The sequence below is a fragment of the Anolis carolinensis genome, chromosome 2, assembly GCF_035594765.1.
Source record: "Anolis carolinensis isolate JA03-04 chromosome 2, rAnoCar3.1.pri, whole genome shotgun sequence".
Lineage (NCBI taxonomy): Eukaryota > Metazoa > Chordata > Lepidosauria > Squamata > Dactyloidae > Anolis > Anolis carolinensis.
This window is the reverse complement of record NC_085842.1, coordinates 138,733,589-138,752,410: the sequence shown is the minus strand read 5'-3', so window position 1 is coordinate 138,752,410 and position 18,822 is coordinate 138,733,589. Positions and strand designations below refer to the sequence as shown.

Here is an 18,822-nt window from a genome sequence, read left to right as displayed (position 1 = left end):
TTAAAAAAGACATGATGTATACAAACAGATATATTTTAGAATATAACAATAAAAGCTCAAAAGTGCTGGAAAAATAGCACAGACAAAAAGGAGAAAAAGGGAGATTGGAAGTATCAAGGATAGTAATGGTATCTTATGTGTCAGAATCGTAGGCAAAATCAAAGCGATACAGAATTTCTATTCTAATATGTATAGAAGTAAAGAAAAGAGAGGGGCCCCTGAAGAGAGAGGGACCCCTGAAGCTTCCCCAATTATAGTAATTATGTGCAATTACTATAACGAAATAGTAACGAAATTTTGTTACTCTCATTATAGTAACAAATGTTTCACTAACAATACTTTAGAAACACGTTAGAAATGAAATGCTAGCCCCCCCCCCCCCAATTTTGTAATGACTTTTTGAAACATTTTTTAATCGATTGCACATGCATAGTAGCAACTGCTTGGATAACCTAGAAATAATAACTTGGTATTACAGTCTGCTCTTCACATTTGTGGGTTTAATTTTTGCAGGTTTAATTCCTAATTTGACTACTGTGTTCTCTTTAAGAATCTATAAGTCCTCCAAGACTACTTTATGGTCAACATCCACATACAATTGCCCAGGAGGACCTCAAAATACCTAAAGCGGTGAAAAAATAGTGGCTTTTTATTTTTTTATTTCACTTTCACAGTGTTCTTAACCCTTGAAAAACTGGAGGGCATAATGTAATTGCTGTTGAAATAACTTTCAAAACTCTGGTGAATTTTTATATTACCACTATGTGCTTGTTGCAGTATACTTATGAATAGTGTATCACATTCATGATTCAGGGTATTCTCAAGAACCAAACATCACAGATGGCCTATTTGTCAGAGATTATTTTACAGGCCCAGTCTTGAAGCTTTATAACCACCTTCCCACAGGTTATAACATCCTCATCTACTCAGATGTGATACTCAATAAGGCTCCTTTTAATATTCTGATTTGTTCTGATTTTAATGAAAGCACACAGCATGTGCATGCACTCGTATATGTGCCCAAATTAGTCCAATATTTTACAACCCTCATTTCCTTTATTAGGCAAGTGGCTATTTTAAAGATTCTTAGAAGTTGGCCACTTGAGTGTTTTTCTTTAAAGAAAACAACCATCATTGCCACTTGAGGAAGGTGACATCAGCACACGTGCCAGCTAAGCAGAAAAACAAACATACAGTAGAGTCTCACTTATCCAACACTCGCTTATCCAACGTTCTGGATTATCCAACGCATTTTTGTAGTCAATGTTTTCAATAAATCGTGATATTTTGGTGCTAAATTCGTAAATACAGTAATTACTACATAGCATTACTGCCTATTGAACTACTTTTTCTGTCAAATTTGTTGTAAAACGTGATGTTTTGGTGCTTAATTTGTAAAATCATAACCTATTTTGATGTTTAATAGGCTTTTTCTTAATCTCTCCTCATTATCCAACATATTCGCTTATCCAACGTTCTGCCGGCCCGTTTATGTTGGATAAGTGAGACTCTACTGTACTTGTGAAAAAATGTGTTGCAGTTTGGAAGAGACAGAAAAGAGTTGAGAACTTAATGATGGTATGTGTGGGGTTTTCCCTTGGAAAATAACATTTTCTGTGCTATAATATTGCTTTCTGCATAGGATACTTGCTTTCTGTATAGAAAATAAAATTTCTGTGCAAATAAAATACTGTTTTCTGTACACACACATACATACTGTGTTTGGGGGTGGGGCAGTAGAATAGGTCTCTAAATATTCTGATTTCCCTTCGGAGTTTCTCATCACTTACGAGGAACTGACTTTTTTCCTTGTGGGATTCAGGAGTATCACCATGGAAGGGGGAAAGATAGTGGTGTTGCCTTCCCAAATAAGAATTTGCCCCTAAATGAAGTTTTTCTTCAGTCTCCAATCTTCTAGTAAAGGTAAAGGTTTCCCCCTGACACCAAGTCCAGTTGTGTCTGACTCTGGGGGTTGGTGCTCTTCTCCATTTCTAAACTGAAGAGCCTCCAAGTTCACGTGGCCAGCATGGAGTGGCATTACCTTCCTACTGGAGCAGTACCTATTGATCTATTCACATTTGTATGTTTTCAAACTGCAAGGTTGGCAGAAGCTGGGGCTAACAACAGGAGCTCACCCCACTCCTCGGATTCAAACCACTGACCTTTTGGACAGCAAGTTCAGGAGCTCAGTGGTTTAACCTGCTGTGCCATTGAGGGCTCTTCTAGCATTTTCTAGCATTGAAAAAAAAAGGAAGAAGTTACTTTTAAAGATAAAAGAAGTTCCTATATACAATTTCAATTGTATTTTTCATGTTGCGAATGCATTTTCTGTCCGAATAGAAGCTATTCAGTTTAGGATAACTGAGAGTTTAGATGAGGGAGAAATAGTAACATAAATAATTCAGTTCGTCTTTTGTACACAAGCGGTTTAGAAGCAAGGCACTTGCTTTGGGATTACTTTTCAAAGCTTATATATGAGTGAAAAACATAAGAACATTTTAAGGGAAAAAGGGACTTGGTGATTTTCAATGTTTCATCATATGCAAGTTCCTTGGTTTAGCAGAGAGAAAATACAACAGCAGTTTGTAACCTAGGTTGGGTGAAAAGTAGCCCCAGGAACATTTTCTCTATCAAGCATCTTGAGTCAATTTGGTTTTCAGACAGTCTCCCAGACAGCACAGAGACAGGTTCCTGGTTTGCTAGATCCGGCATTTCTAGATAAAAGGCCTTTTGAAATGTGGAGTCCTGAAATCACTCGAGGAGACAGGGCCACTGAATTCTTCAGGATTTGGGTGGATATTTTTGAATATGCACCCAAGGACCAAGTGAAACAAGTCTGAGATGAAACAAAGTGCTAACTTGAATATTTGTCCTTCTTTCTTTTGCATTTCCAGAGGAAAATAACAATTACTTTATGGAGCATACTGTAGGATTTTCATGGACATACACCTTTTTGCCCTCAGTATGGTAGAGTTTCTTCCTTTGGATGTCTTAAAAAAGAGACTGGATGGTCATCTGTCGGGACTACTTTGATTGTGTGTTCCTTCATGGCAGAACAGAGTTGGACTGGATGACCCTTGCAGTGTCTTTCAATTCTGAGATTTTATGTGTCAATCCCCCTGCACTCCCCTCAAAAAGCTGATGGCAAAACATACCATAGTCACGGGATGAAAATACAATGCCTGCGCATGATGTTGCCCTTGTTACTGCTGCCATATCTCCCCAGGAATATACATGTCACCTGACTATTTTGCTGTTGATATGCAGGTTTGATAGGATGTAGTTGATAACCCAAGGTCATATGGGAAATTTTAACATTACTCCAAACTCAAAATAGCAGTTTCTATAACAATTGCACTAAAGCTGAAGTATAGTGGCAGAAAATATTTAAATTAATGTGTTATTTTTGCACAATTTTGCACAATTAGAATGTCAATGAATAATATGTATAATTGTTATAATTTAATTTTTAGTTTGTATTCTGCTGTGGGAATCAGATTGCCTGATAATGTCTTTTCGTGATGTGAAAGAGAGCAAGTGATTTGCACAACTTTTATAAAGACGGAAAATAAACCAGAAATTATTTTATTTTTACACAAGTTCAGCTTATTGATACTCAACTAATTCATCCCAGCTGAGAGCCTGTGATCAGAAATCATAGGTGGCTTACTAGTAAGGCTTACTAGTAAAACCCAACCAAGTCACAGCCTTTAATGATGCTAAAAGAACTCCAAACCACATTTGCTTGGTGAGAGTGGTCCAGCTCATTACAACATCCTTATCTTGGAAGGATGGAGTAGGCTAGCAGAGCTACGTAGATGCAAGAATAATACCAAGCAAGTACCATTCTTGCATCTACGTAGCTCTGCTAGCCTACTCCATCCTTCCAAGATAAGGATGTTGTAATGAGCTGGACCACTCTCACCAAGCAAATGTGGTTTGGAGTTTTTTTTAGCATCATTAAAGGCTGTGACTTGGTTGGGTTTTCCTTAGTTTAAGTTTAAGTTTCCTTAAAACTTAGTTCCTGAGTTTTTTCAAATTTCTTTCTTTTCTTTTTTTGCTTTTGGAATATTGGTATTCACATATAAATAGGATTGGGGGTAATGGGGAAAGTCACAAGTCCAATGCCTGCTGGGTATGGGTGAAAGAGAGGGAAGAGAGGGAGGACTCCACCTATACGAAGCCCTATAAAAAGCAGACATCCCAAACATTTAGCTGGCTCTTTTTGAATGTCCTTTAGTTTAATAAAGGCAGCGGCCAAAAATGGGGTCACTTTGCTCATCCTAGAAGCCTGTTTCCAGGGCACCCACTCCAGCACAGGCTACAATTGGTGGGTGCTGGACTTGTTACTAGCCCCCTTTCACCAAAGGCAGATGTGATGACAATAAGTTCCAGTTTTTGTGGCATTTTGGATTTCAGATTTCTGGATAAGGGAGACTTAATCTGTGTGAATGACCTTGTTGGATACTTTTTGTATTTACTTTGCAGTTTGAGGCTGGAAAAAGCTTGAGAACAGAAGCAAGAGTGAATTTCCCCCCGTTTTAACCTACTTCAAGAGTTTTCATTGCTATTAGAGTGAAGTGGGCACCACTTTGTTTGCTATTCTTTGTTTTCTTCTGTCCTTGATAATCCTTAGGAACCTAACTTCTATGGTTCTTGAGAGAGTGCACCCCAAGCCAGGTTGTGTCAGGTTTTTTCCTTTACCTCAGCAGAGTACTGAAAGTGTCCCCAAGCCATGAGCCAGCTAGCCCCAGATTCCCTGAGCAATGCAGGAAACTTCAAGGTGCAATAATTATAAAGAGTCCACACACAGAAGTTCACTGCAGTATGCAGGAAGGCTTTCTCGTCACTTGCATCAGAAGATATTTACACAATACACATGCTCTCTGTCTCAGCTCCTTCCCCCATCCACTCTCCACAGTTCCGTTGTCTTACAACAGCCTATGCTGAGCACATGGGAGGTAATAATAATGATAACTTTATTTTTGTACCCTGCCTCCATCTCCCCGAAGGGACTCGGGGTTGCTTGCAAGGTGCCTAAAACAACGCATAAAATAAACACACAGTACAATACAAAATAAAACCACTAGTATATAAAACAACAATTTGAACTCAGAACAATGCCAATAACCTATAGTGTCATCTGTCATAAAAACATGCCCAACCTGCTTTTATACCCTCCCCATGAGTCAGTAGCTCAGTCATGTGACTCTGCTAATCTACAGAGTCTCTGGGCCAAGACATGAGTGACTCTGCATTTTGCCATGTGGCCAGGCTAAAGGCCTCAATATCTTATCATTTTATCTATGCCATTTATTTTTAAACTGTGAGAGGGTAGGGGCAACAGGTCACCATGCCCCCCGGGTGGGTGCCGCTGGCATCACTGCAATCTGTAGCGATCCAGGGAGATGACAGTGGTGCGTATGAGAATGTCCTAATAGGAAGAATAGCAACTTTAAGGGATGATTGCCTTCTTTTCACTTTGTATTCTAGATTTATAATTATAATGTATTCCTCTCATAAATCATGCAAGCATAGTTCATGGTCAATATGCAGCATTAACATATGCAGGTTTACTCTGAAATAAATTTGCTAGGTTCAGTGAGTCTTATTTCCAAATAAGCATTATTGGATTGCAGCTTTACAATTCACACATAAAAGCAAATCTAATGCCATGTATTTATGTGTAAATAGATTTCAGGTCCAAATCAAGATGCCATTGGCAAAGAGCAAAACAGCACCCTCCTGTTTCCTTGTGCAAAAGTTGGATTGACAGATGAATCTTTTCCTCAGCGTTGATAGTAAGACATAAACCTTTGCACACTGCTATCTGAGCTGACTGTTTCACTCTGCTGAACGGAAGACCTAGTGAAATATGCAAATGTACAGATTTGGTCTAAATAACCAAGCAACTGGTCAAATATGGTAAAGTGAAGTGAAGTGAAGTGAAGTGAAATATGGCAAAGAACTATGGTAGTGGGAGTATCAACATCTTTGTCTAGCAAAGCCACAGCATTGTCTCCCCCAACCAAACCATAGCCTCCAGGACCCTGGAGGTAACAGAATCCATTTTCTTGGTGCTTTTAAAGGCTTCAAATGCATTCTGCCACCTGGTCATGACATATTAATGAGGCAGTGAGAACAAAAGATTGGATTCAAGGGACAAAAACATGGAAAGTTCAGAGAGGAAGGAGTAAGCCAAGAGAAAATGAATGCATTCCATTTTATTTGAGAAGGGAGACCGAAGTTGGAGGAGGAACTTCAAAAACATGATGGAAGTAGAATACAAACAAAAAGCAACAGATTCATGCTGCAGGGCAGCAAGCTTACATGAAGAAGAATTAAATATGACCAGATAGGGAAAGCTGTTGGCCAGCAAGCCATTAAAAACTTTAAATAAATAAATGGAGGAAAGAAGGATGGAAAGAAAAATAGCTAGGTGCCTAGTAAAATTGCCATCTCTACAGGATTTGAGATGCTGGTCAAATCACATCTGGCAAAGAAGCTTTAATACCTTTTGGTAGCCACAAGGAAGTTATAAAACACATGGGGGAAATGTAGCCAGTCGCTAGCTTCATTGACTGTATTAGATTTTTAACAATGATCTTAAGTGAATGTAGGTTTTGTTTATATAATTTATGTTTAATGTATGTTATGTTAGATGTAGATTAACTGTTTGCTTTATGTTTTAATTTATGTATTGGATCTGGCATTGAATATTTGCCATCTTTTGTTGTGATCCACTCTGAGTCCTCTTGGGGAATGAGGGTGGAATATACAGGTTTTTTATTATTATTATTATTATTAATTAATTAATTGCTCTTTTATACTTATAATGTATTGTATATCTCCACAAACATTTCTGTGCTATTATACATTCCCGTTACCCAATTTTCAGAGTTATGAGAGCAATGGAATACTTGATAATTATGGCTTAGACCTATCACCTTTCTTAGGCCAAGAACCATACTCTTTCATAAGAAAATTGTGTCTTTCTACTTAATAATGGCCACATTTCCCTCATAAATTGATACATGCTATCAATACATGAGGCGACCTGCCCAAGATCATTCAGTACAGGGTCCCCAAATTACGGCCCGGGGACTGGATGTGGCCCTCCGAGGTCATTTACCCAGCCCCTGCCCTAAACTTTAGACTTCGGGTCACCCTAAGACTGAAATGACATGAAGGCACACAGCAACAATCTTAATTAACCTGATTATCTCATCAGCCAAAAGTAAGCCCACACTTCCCATTGAAATGCTGGTAGGTTTATGTTGGTTAAAATTGTTCTTAATTTAAAATATCGTATTGTTCTTTCATGATTTTGACTACAAATAAGATATGTGCAGTGTGCATAAGAATTCATTTTTTTCAAACTATTATACATCCCCACCCCAACAATCTGAGGGACCATCAACTGTCCCTTTACTTAAAAAGTTTGAGGACCTCTAACCCAATAGCTCTCCATAGCCAAACAAAGAGTTGAATCCTGATCAGTGTCATAGTCCAACATTCATTAAACCACACTAGTCACATGTCACTTCTTAATATTTGGCAAAGGGATAAAATTAGCTAGTTTGTCATTTAAAAAACCCCAGATAAATGGAAATGCCCAACTATTTATTTATAGGTACACCTATTTCAGAAGGAGAATTTACTGAAAAACTGATTTGAAGTCTTTACATATGCTCTAGATATGGCTCAACTCTACTATCTTACAACTTTTGAGACATATTGATTTGATACTTGATATAGAATTAAGAGTTAGGCATCTAATATTTAGACAACAATTACTAAAGTTACATATGCATCCACTAACGGATCTAAGGCTGCCTGGGAAGCTGATCTGAGAGTAAAGGTAAAGGTAAAGGTTTCCCCTGACGTTAAGTCCAGTCGTGACCAACTCTGGGGGTTGGTGCTCATCTCCATTTCTAAGCCGAAGAGCCAGCGTTCTCCATAGACTCCTCCAAGGTCATGTGGCCGGTATGACTGCATGGAGCACCGTTACATTCCCGCCGGAGCGGTACCTATTGATCTACTCACATTTGCATGTTTTCGAACTGCTAGGTTGGCAGGAGCTGGGGCTAACAGCGGGCGCTCATTCCACTCTTGGGATTTGAACCTGGCGCCTTTCGGTCTGCAAGTTCAGCAGCTCAGCACTTTAACACACTGTGCCACCAGGGCCCCCATGCTGATCTGAGAGTACAGAATTATTAATACAAATAGGACAAAACATGATAATTGCTCCCATATACGTTATTGCCTGCAAACGTGAAGGAGATTACTATTAAACATGATTAGATTGTTGGTGTGTGTGCCCCTTAAGACCACACAGAGTCAAAGAATGATTTGTGAGTTCAATGTTGCAGTGGCTATAACAATGTTGGCACACTGGAACATGTGTGAGCTTGTTGCTTGAAAATAATTCAATTTTAATGGAGACCCATAATTTGATTAACAAAATAATTTATCAGAATATGTGCTTTCCAAGTACTTTGCAACTGTAAATAAATTTTTGAGATTGTATGGCATCTGTTTATAACATATATGGCATGTTCTAGACATGGTTCACAATTGAACCACATGATACATTGGAAACTATCATGAGAGGAGTACAATATTGATTATTGTACATCTGTTGCTATCTTTGTGAGTAATTATTTGGTTACACTTTGATTCATGGAATGTTGTCAGTGCTGGTGGAGGGTAGGATATATTTTACTGTCATACTAAGTAAACTACTAATAGTTTAAAAAAAAACCAACATGGCCAAACAAAGAGTTATCAAACTTGCTGTGATGCCTAATGGGATCAAAATAAAGATCCTAATAAAGTTTTGCATCTGATCTGGCAACTCTGTTGTGTGCCTTCTAAGCAAACTTTTGGAAAATATTTTTTTAGAATCTAAAATAAGTATTTAAAATTAATTTTGAAAAACTTTATATTTTTATTTAAATCCTAGCTCTCTTGGATTTTGTAAAACTTATTCCTGCTTGTTAGGGAAATAGCATGATTTAGATAAGAAAACTCAAAGTATTGATACGAGAAGATACAGTGTGCTGAACTGTTCAGAAGCATTTGAGCTTAGCATTCTCTGTAACTGATCCCCAAATAGTAAAAGATCCTATGTTTAATGAAACCATATGTAGAAACAAGAGGAGGTCAGAAAGTTATGGAAACACTTGGAATTGATTTTTAGTTTGAGTTACCTGATCACAATCAGGAAGGAGGAACTGTCACAAACCTGATTTATTATATCATACAACAGATGGTTATGAATGGGAAAACTTTTAGAAATCTGTTTTACATTTGTTACATATCCAATTATGAAAAAAATGTAATGTAAAATAATGTGAGTTGATATGATGATGAAATGAGGAAGAAATGAGGAATCTACATCACCATGATTTCATGGTAGGAAAGCGATGGTATAAGTGTCAGTGACAAATACCTGGGTAGAGAAGGATTTCTCTCCATAGAAGGATTTTTATCGCACAGAGCAACTTTGGAACGTTTTCAGTGCAATCAATCAATCAATCAATCAATCATACCATTAATTAATTATGTAATTAAGTTATAGTTATTTGGTTTATTATCATTTGGTTCAGTGCCAGGTATGAGGAAAGGTGTTTATGGGATTTTTTCCTCCTTGTATGCCCAAAGAATTTGGCTCGCTCTGAGCATCTTGCAGCCCAGATGACTGGGGCGGGCAGGTTATTGGTTCTTCTGCCTTAGGCAGCAACATGTTGTGCACTAGGCCTTTGGTAAATTGATATGCCCTTCCTTGTTTAAACTGACCATCAAATGTTCCTCATGCAGAGATGCCTCTGATCTCCAGGAAGGTCTTCGGGGAGGATGGGCTTGAATGGCTTTTCATGGGAAGGTCAGCATCAAAGATTCTGCAGTCCAACCTAACCAGGTAAGACAATAGCTTGCACAGTGATTACAGACTAGGGTTGTCTTTTGTTTTGTGGCAAATACTTAGTACTGAGATACTGTGGAGAATGAGTGTCATAAATCTGAGCTGTACAATTTCTGCAACAAAGACTATCTAACATTGATGTTCACAAAATTTATAGCTAACATTTGGTTTAGCTCCACTTTCCATTTTGTACCGATATGTTGATTGTAATCTTAGCTGGTTTCCTGAAGTATTGTCTTTTACAACTAGGACATCATGTATTAAAATTTGGAAACTTTAGTATTTTCTAATGACATTTTTTATGATGTAATGGCTTATATGCATGTTTGTGTCCAGCTGTAAAAATGTAAGTAGACATATATACACAGCATGCTTTCATTCATCTGAGATACCCTGGGAGACATCCAAGATGTATGGATAACCAGATGTTTGCAAGAGAAAATGGGGTGCTTAATACAGAGTTACTTGGAAGGACTAAAACAAAACAAAACACTCCTTAGGTATCTAAATGACTTAGACAACTGAGACCTAGAAAGCTGTAGGTTCCGATTTATTTGACACACAATATTTCAAATGTTTACCAGACTCATAGAAGTGTTTTTATTTTATGACTTGGTCACAAGTGCGATTTTCAGAACTTAGGAGCAGGGAAACTGAATACACATAACACAAACCACATGTACCTGTTCCCATCTGGCAAATGGAGTGACTGTGAACTTTGCGTTTCCAGTAACCTTTCCTCATTTCACTAAACCACCTTAATAGCTGCCTTTTCCGTGCATAACTACTATGCCCTTTCTTTTGAAATTCATGCATATAGGGATTTAACTGTGATATATGTCCCATGGATAGCACTTAGCTTGGTAAAGATGCTACCCAGGACAAGCTGCTTTGAGTATCCCTCCGGGGAGATAAAGTGGGGTGTAAATATAAATATAAGGAGGAGGAGGAGGAGGAGGAGGAGGAGGAGGGGGGGGGAGGAATACCTATATCTTTTGGGGCCAGTGAGCCAAAACATGGAGCCAGTGATTTCCCTGGGAGAGATTTCTAGAGCTGCATGGTAAATCAAACTTCCATTTATATATGACTTATTTTCAGATCTTAGAAAATTACTTTTAAGAACATGCAGAATATCCTCCTTCAGTTATGTATGGCTCCAGCATGTCATTATATTCTATCACTGATGTGTTACATTAAAGAAATATTTATGAATGGATAATTTGGTTTTGTCTCCAGATCAGATTCCAAAACCCCACTGTAAAAGCCAGCAGCCACATTGAGAAATGGGTGCCTGTTTTCTTGGAAATCAGGGTACAGCATGATGACATTTCTGAGACCCCTTCCACCAGGGATTTGCTGTGAAATGAGGGCCCTACTTTTTAGTGTCACAGCATTTATTGCTGCAGGAGGGAGTTGGAAACATCATCTTGCTGTAGACTTCCAATCACTCATAGATGATGGCTCTTCTGTTTTCCTTGCACCCCACTTCAAGATATGTTTGGGTGCACATTTACAGTCATGGCAGTAACACCACAATTTGGAATGTGTCGCATGGCTGAATATGGAGCAGATACAGGTCTGTAACTTTAGATTACAAATCCATAACTGCAATGTAGACTGCCTGCCATTGTTCTTAGAAGTAACTTTCCAAGCCCTGATTCTTTTTCTGGATTAGAATCAGATCCAAGGATCATCTGGAACTGTGGTGTCCAACTTTTGATCCTCCAGGTGTTTTGGACTTCACTTCCCAGAATTCCCGAGCACTACACAAGCTGGCCAAGGCTTCTGGGGGTTAGAGTCCCAAACACCTGGACCACACCACTGATCTATAGCAACATGATGATGACCAGCCACACATTCCAAGGACATTCACAAAGGTATCCTTATACTTATTAATTATGATCTGTTTGTCATTCCTAGACCAGTATATCCACTATGTGTTGCAGTGTTAGGCGATCCCTCGTAGTTCGAGAATGATGGTCTTCCAGTTGTGGGGTCTTGAGGGTGGGCTCTTAGGTGGCTGAAGAGACCTATTCTTAATCTGAATCTTCTCCCACAGTGAGGACATTAGTTTCCAGGTGGAAGGCGGTCCCAGTCAGGGTTGGCTTGATGCTCCTTCCTCTTTCCATGTTTCTCCCTTAAGCCCTCCATTCGTGCTTCTTCGAACTCCACAGCACTGCTGGTCACAGCTGACCTCCCGTTAGAACACTCAAGGGCCAGGGCTTCCCAGTTCTCAGTGTCTATGTCACAGTTTTTATGGTTGGCTTTAAGCCCATCTTTAAATCTCTTTTCCTGCCCACCAACATTACATTTCCCATTCTTGAGTTGGGAGTAGAGTAACTGCTTTGGGAGACGGTAATCGGGCATTCGGACAACGTGGCCAGTCCAGCGGAGTTGATGGCGTAGGAGCATCACTTCAATTCTGGTGGTCTTTGCTTTTTTCAGCAGCTGACATTTGTCTGCCTGTTTTCCCAAGAGATTTGCAGGATTTTTCTGAGGCAAAGCTGCTGGAAACGCTCCAGGAGTTGAGTGTGATGTCTGTAGACCGTCCATGTTTTGCAGGCGTAGAGCAGGGTTGGGAGGACAATGGCTTTATAAACAAGCATCTTGGTATCTCTACAGATGTCCCGATCATCAAACACTCTCTGCTTCATGCGGAAAAATGCTGCACTCGCAAAGCTCAGGCGGTGTTGTATTTCAGTGTCAATGTTGACTTTTGTGGAGAGGTGGCTGCCAAGGCAGCGGAAGTGGTCAACGTTTTCTAATGTTACACCATTAAGCTGTATTCCTTGCATTGCAGAGGGATTAGCTGGTGCCTGTTGGAAGAGCACTTTGGTTTTCTTTATGTTCAGTGAGAGGCCGAGCTTCTCGTATGCTTCTGCAAAGGTGTTTAGGGTGGCTTGTAGGTCTTCTTCTGAATGCGCACACACTACATTGTCATCAGCATATTGGAGTTCTATAACAGATGTTGTGGTGACCTTGGTTTTGGCTTTCAGTCTGCTGAGGTTAAATAGCTTGCCATCTGTCCGATAGATGATTTCCACTCCGGTGGGAAGCTTCCCATCAACAAGGTGAAAAATCATAGTTATGATGAGGGAAAATAAGGTAGGGGCAATAACACATCCCTGTTTGACACCTGAATCCATCTTAAATGGGTCACTTTGGGAGCCGTTGCTGTTGCCATCATGTCATCATGGAGGAGCCGCAGGATGTTCACAAATTTGTCAGGGCACCTGATTTTTTGGAGGATGGTCCAGAGAGCGCTGCGATTCACTGTGTCGAATGCCTTTGCAAGGTCAATGAATGCCATGTACAGAGGTTGGTTTTGTTCCCTGCATTTTTCTTGGAGCTGTCGTGCAGTCAAGATCATGTCCACTGTTCCTCTGGAGGGATGGAAGGCGGTTTGCAAGAATGTGTACACCATTCATAACTGAGAGACAATGCTTTGAAAATAAGAAAGCAAAGTAAGTCATGTTAATCAAGAAAAATTCCAAAATCCACAGTGCGTGTAAATATTTACAAAACTGTGGGCAAGCTTTCCAGAACCCCAGATCTCTTCATGGAATAAGTTGCTTTATAAAGCAGGGAAGGGCTAACTGAATACAGATTTCTTGAGGTCTGTGTGGTCAGATTCTCAGGATGGAATGTAGAAGGTGGCACAGAATTCAAGGGATTTGTTTAGTAGCTTTTGTGCCTAATTACAGTAAGGGGCATTGGGACGAAGAGCAGCATGATGGAACTTTCTCTTTATTTTTAAAACGATAAACTTGAGTGGTTACTGGGCTATGACTCTTGCCTTAGGCAACATGCACAGAAAGGTAAATCAAGCAGCGTTTTTTGTAAGACATCCTCTTCAGAAAGCAAGCAAGCTATTTAAAGAGAATGCTCAGGGAGCCATCTTGTGGTTGGAGTTAAACATGAGTGAAAGCCTGCTTTGCCTGGTCACTTTCCAGGGGGTAGCTATGAGTTACTGGTTTGCAGTTCATGAAAGCTTGTACTCAATGAAATGTACAAAATTGCAAGACACTTTGTTGTTTTTGCCCAATCTGCATACACTGCACTCTGGGTAAATATAACAAGAATTTTGAAGCACATTGGGGGTGTTAAAAATGTGTTTGTAATCGTTTTCAGTCATTATCAGAAGTCATTTCTAAAATAGACGAAGGTCCCATCTCCACTTACTATTTAATGTGGCTTCAAAGTGCCTAGAAAACACACACTGCCAATGCATGCTACACTGGGGTTGTAGACTATTTTTAAAAGTCACAGAAAAGTCTGAGATAATCCCTTTAACATACTGCAGCAGATCCCAATATATCCCAAATTGCAGGGTGAAACCACAGCTTTAATAAAAAGGTGATTGAAACAATCTTCAAATAATGACAAGAAGGTTGATTTAACATTGACTTTTAAACTTTTCAGTTGGTATGCTCAGAATAATCCCTTTGTGGCACATGCATTGATGCCACAAATGCATATGCATGTTATTAGGCAATTAACAATGATAAATAATAAACTCTCTGCCTGTATTAGTTTTGGCAGATCATAGTGGAATGTACATACACATGAACAATCACACAGAAAAAGAGAAAAATATATAAAGCGGTTGTCCTTACTCATGAAAATGAAGAGCTCTATTTGGTTAGTCTCAAAAACTTCCTGTCTGGAGGCACTCAGGGTTACGAAAAGACTTGTAACTCAAATAAATAGAGGACATCAGATCATGGAAGCATTTCATCATTGCAGAAGGTAGGAAGGTAACCCCTGGGAATACTCCCTAATTGCCTCTCACTCCCATCTCATTTTACATGATCTGATATAATACAAGGAAAGAGTTATTCTCAATAGTCTCCCAGATCTATAGTCTATTTAGTAGCTTCATGGGTAAGTGACATCAAAGCATCAAGCAGAAGGTTTGTTCAAGGACTTACATCCTTTCATTTTTCTATTTCTGAAATGAAAGTGCTTGAAATGATTACATAACAAAAAACAACAACAATAAATACTTAAAAAACAAACAAGAGTCAAATCAATAGGAAAAAAGCAATATACCAAATGTAGCAGTTATGAGCAAAGATGAGAAACATTGTTGTAGTTTTAAATATGATTATGCCCCAGGTAAATTTAAGAGCTCCTTGAACTTCAGTCAGCAGTAGAACATCAGTAAAAAATTAGAAAAAATTAACTTAACAGGACAGGATGTTTTACATTCTATGTGTTACAGTGCAAAAGTCCCTCTCCTGAGTATCTACCAAAAGTACCACATATTGGAGGAATGTGCAAGAAGGATTTCAATTATTAGTAGATATGAAGAGTCATATGGAGATAGGCTGTCTTTAATATTGTGATAAAAATGGTATGAGATAGGATTAATCAGTATTGTCCCTACTAAATCAGGATGGTGGCTGAGTACCTATCAGTTGACAAGCAAAGCAATTGGAGGAAGTGAAAATAAGGCCGTGTTTTCTGTGGACACAGAGATCCTCAAGAACACAAATGTTATAAGCTGGTAGTTGAAAGAACCAAGGTTGTTGAGATTATACACACACACACACACACACACACACACACACACACAATGTCATAATGGGAACAAATGGTGTCATTTGTTGAGAAGGGGGAGGTGGAGTGATGCAAAGAGAAGAAGAAATTGCTCTGCTTAAATTATCCCACTTAAACTTCATCACATAGTATGTGTATTGAGGGAAGGGATTTGTATGTGTGAAGAATATGTGTGAAGGATGTCACCTTAAGGTTAAGATAATTTTCTCCTTGGCAATCTGTTTAACATCCACCACAAGGTGGCCTCTCCACTCTCCATCACCTTTTCCCAGGAATACAGGAAGCTACTTTATGCTGTTGTGCTTATGTTTGCCTTCAAGTTATTTCTGGCTTATTGCATCCCAAAGGCAAACCTATCATGGGCAAGATTTGTTGCCTTCAGAGGCTAAAATTGCTTTAGGTAACCCAGTGCAGTTTGCACAGCCTTGTGAGGATTCAAAACTTTGGTCTCCAGAATCATAGTCCAACATTCAAACTAAACCATTACACCATATTTGCTCTCTTATCCATTTTCTTCATCTTTTTCATTATGCTCTGTTTTTCCTATCTATGCCTTTCTAGGGTTTCAGGTAAGGATTTACCACCTGAAGAAAAACAGGAAGCCCTGGAGTATGGAAATTATGAGGAAATGGTTTCTTCTCCCTTTCTGAAATATCTTTTCCCCTCATAGAACTATAGCTTTCATTTCAGCTTGTTTCATATCAAAAGCTGCTGAGATGTTCAATGGAATTACAGGGGAAAATATTTCTATAGTTCTGTTGTTATGGATATAAAACTATCTGGTATGATGTGTACCCACTAGGACTTGCAGCCTGGGCATGGCTGGAGGACTAATCAAGATGGTATTCCACAAGAGGCTTATGGATCGAGATGGATTTCCGATTGGTCCTGGGGATTTTCCTGCAATCCTGCTAGGTGATCCTGCCAAAGTTCTAGTTGATTCTTGGAATGGGAAAATGATTGTGGCAGTAGAAATGACTTTCCCTGTGTGTCTACTCCCACTGTGGAGTGAAGCAAGCTTTTTCGCTCACTAAGGGTACAGCAGCAATGAAATAAGCAGGATGGAAACTAAAGCATGGATGGCAGAAAACCATGGCCAAACATGGGCTAGACCCAGTGGTAGTCCGATTCTGTGTCAATAATGGCTGAGAAGATATCATACATCACTGCCACCATTGAAGTACCTTCTTTAGACACTGGGATTCTAATCTCTTCTAAAAATAAATATGGAGGGTGGTTTGTAAGCTAGATTTCTTTATTGGGTCTTTGGACTACTTCCCACTCCAAGCTGCAGAATGTTTCAAACCATTCAAAATACCAGAGGGAAAGAGAAGAGGAAAACAAATATACTATCTGATGCCTAATAATACATGGGAGAGGCAGAATGAGCTCTGAATGAGCACTGGGAACTGGAGAGAACGATAATAGGACAAATAAAACTGTATGAAAAAATAAGAGCACCAAGGGGAGGAAGAACTTATGTTTTCTACCCCTAGTGTATCTGATAATCTACCGCTATACAGTAAAATGGCACATAGGTCAAACATACAAATAAATATATCCATGTAACTTCATCTTGAATATAAAACAGGATTAAGTTCATTTCACCCACTAGAAGGTGAAGCAGAGAACGAGATTCAAAGCACATCAGACTGCATAGTGACTTTAAGATAAACAGCTAAGAAACTATAGGTAAAGGTAAAGGTTTCCCCTGACGTTAAGTCCAGTCGTGACCGACTCTGGGGGTTGGGGCTCATCTCCATTTCTAAGCCAAAGAGCCAGCATTGTCCGTAGACACCTCCAAGGTCATGTGGCCGGCATGGCTACATGGAGCTCCATTACCTTCCCCGCTGGAGCGGTATCTATTGATCTACTCACATTTGCATGTTTTCAAACTGCTAGTTTGGCAGGAGCTGGGGCTAACAGCGGGCACTCATTCCGCTCCCAGGATTTGAACCTGGGACCTTTTGGTCTGCAAGCTCAGCAGCTCAGCACTTTAACACACTGCGCCACCACCAGGGACCCGAAGAAACTATGCTCTGTCTCAATCCACAAGGTCTTTAGGTTAATGCCAAGGGATATCTTTTTACTTTCAGTAATTCAAGTAAACGGACCTGTTGTTTCCCTTTTACCATCCTTAAGCACCACCAACCAGTTTGGAGGAATATTGGTTTACCTACATAAATGGGCAAGGTGTCACTAGGACTTTTAAAAAAGCCTCCTTCTAGTTTTGGTCAAATTTCTTTGACAAATTTTCATGTAGATCTTCCCAGTGAGTGGAACTGACAAGGCCCCGAGGGCTGCCTGTTCATTTATCAGGATCCTTCTCTTCTCCTTGAACTCTTTATCTTGTCAGATGGGATGAGGCCTTGATTTCATTGTTTCCCCTCTCCTTTGTGGTGTCTCTTCCCTCAGCCTGTGATGCCTGTCTGTCTCTGCAGAGTGGAGGTGACACCTGCACTTTCCTCTCCTCTCTGATGCTTGGTCCTGCAAGCAGGGGATTGGCAGGGAGGGAGTGGGGAGAGGAACCTAGACAGCAGCACCAGCACCTGCTTCCGTGAATTGCTCATAGCCGAGCCAGGACTCATGTCTGTCTGTCTGCAGTCAGGCAGATGACCCGGGCTATGGAAGCAGACATAATTAAAGCCCATTGAAACAGTGGGGGAAATCTCCGACTGGGGAATGTTGCGTCTGGCTATAGCTGAAAACAGATGTTCCTCTCGGTTGTCTGTTCCCTCAGTCTGAACAAGAACAGATGCAAAGTGACATTAAAATGATAGGAAGGCTGTAAATACTATCCCTGATTATTTTGCCAGGTAACATCATTTGCAGCAAGCTAGCCTTTTGTTGGAAGAAATCACAAGGGGCATGCAGTCCAATCCCTACCATGCAAGAAAAGCACAATCAAAACAACCCTGACAGATGGCCACCCAGCCGATGTTTAAAAGCCTCCAGAGAAGGAAACTCCACCACGCTCCAAGGCAATTCCACTGTCAAATAGCTCTTCCTAATTTTCACATGAGATCTTTTTTTCTGGTAGTTTGAATTTGTCAGTCTCTTGAGCAGCAGAGCATAAGCTTGCTTCATAATCAATATGGCATTGTTTCAAATACGAGTATTTAAACATAGCTATCATGCCACCTATTAACCTCCTCCTTAGGGCTTAGTTTCCAGACCTTTTACCAATTTGGTCAATCTTCTCTGGATGTGTTCCAGTTTGTCACTCTCCTTCTTGAATTGTGTTATCCAGAACTGGACGTCAGAGCTACCATTTCTCCCCCCCCCCCCCCCCCCGCTCCCCCATTCCTTCTTTCCTCCTGCTCTGAAGGTTGCCA

General features: G+C 39.8%; 1 protein-coding gene across 1 annotated transcript in view; it reads left to right on the top strand.

Moving 5' to 3' along the window:
* Nucleotides 1–18,822, top strand: part of tnrc6c (trinucleotide repeat containing adaptor 6C) — a 623,926-nt gene that overhangs the window by 12,701 nt on the left and 592,403 nt on the right. The window contains exon 2 of the mRNA XM_062970647.1: nucleotides 9,823–9,922. Coding sequence (XP_062826717.1) covers nucleotides 9,869–9,922 — 54 coding nt within the window. The 5' untranslated portion in view covers nucleotides 9,823–9,868. The remainder of the gene's footprint in view (nucleotides 1–9,822; nucleotides 9,923–18,822) is intronic.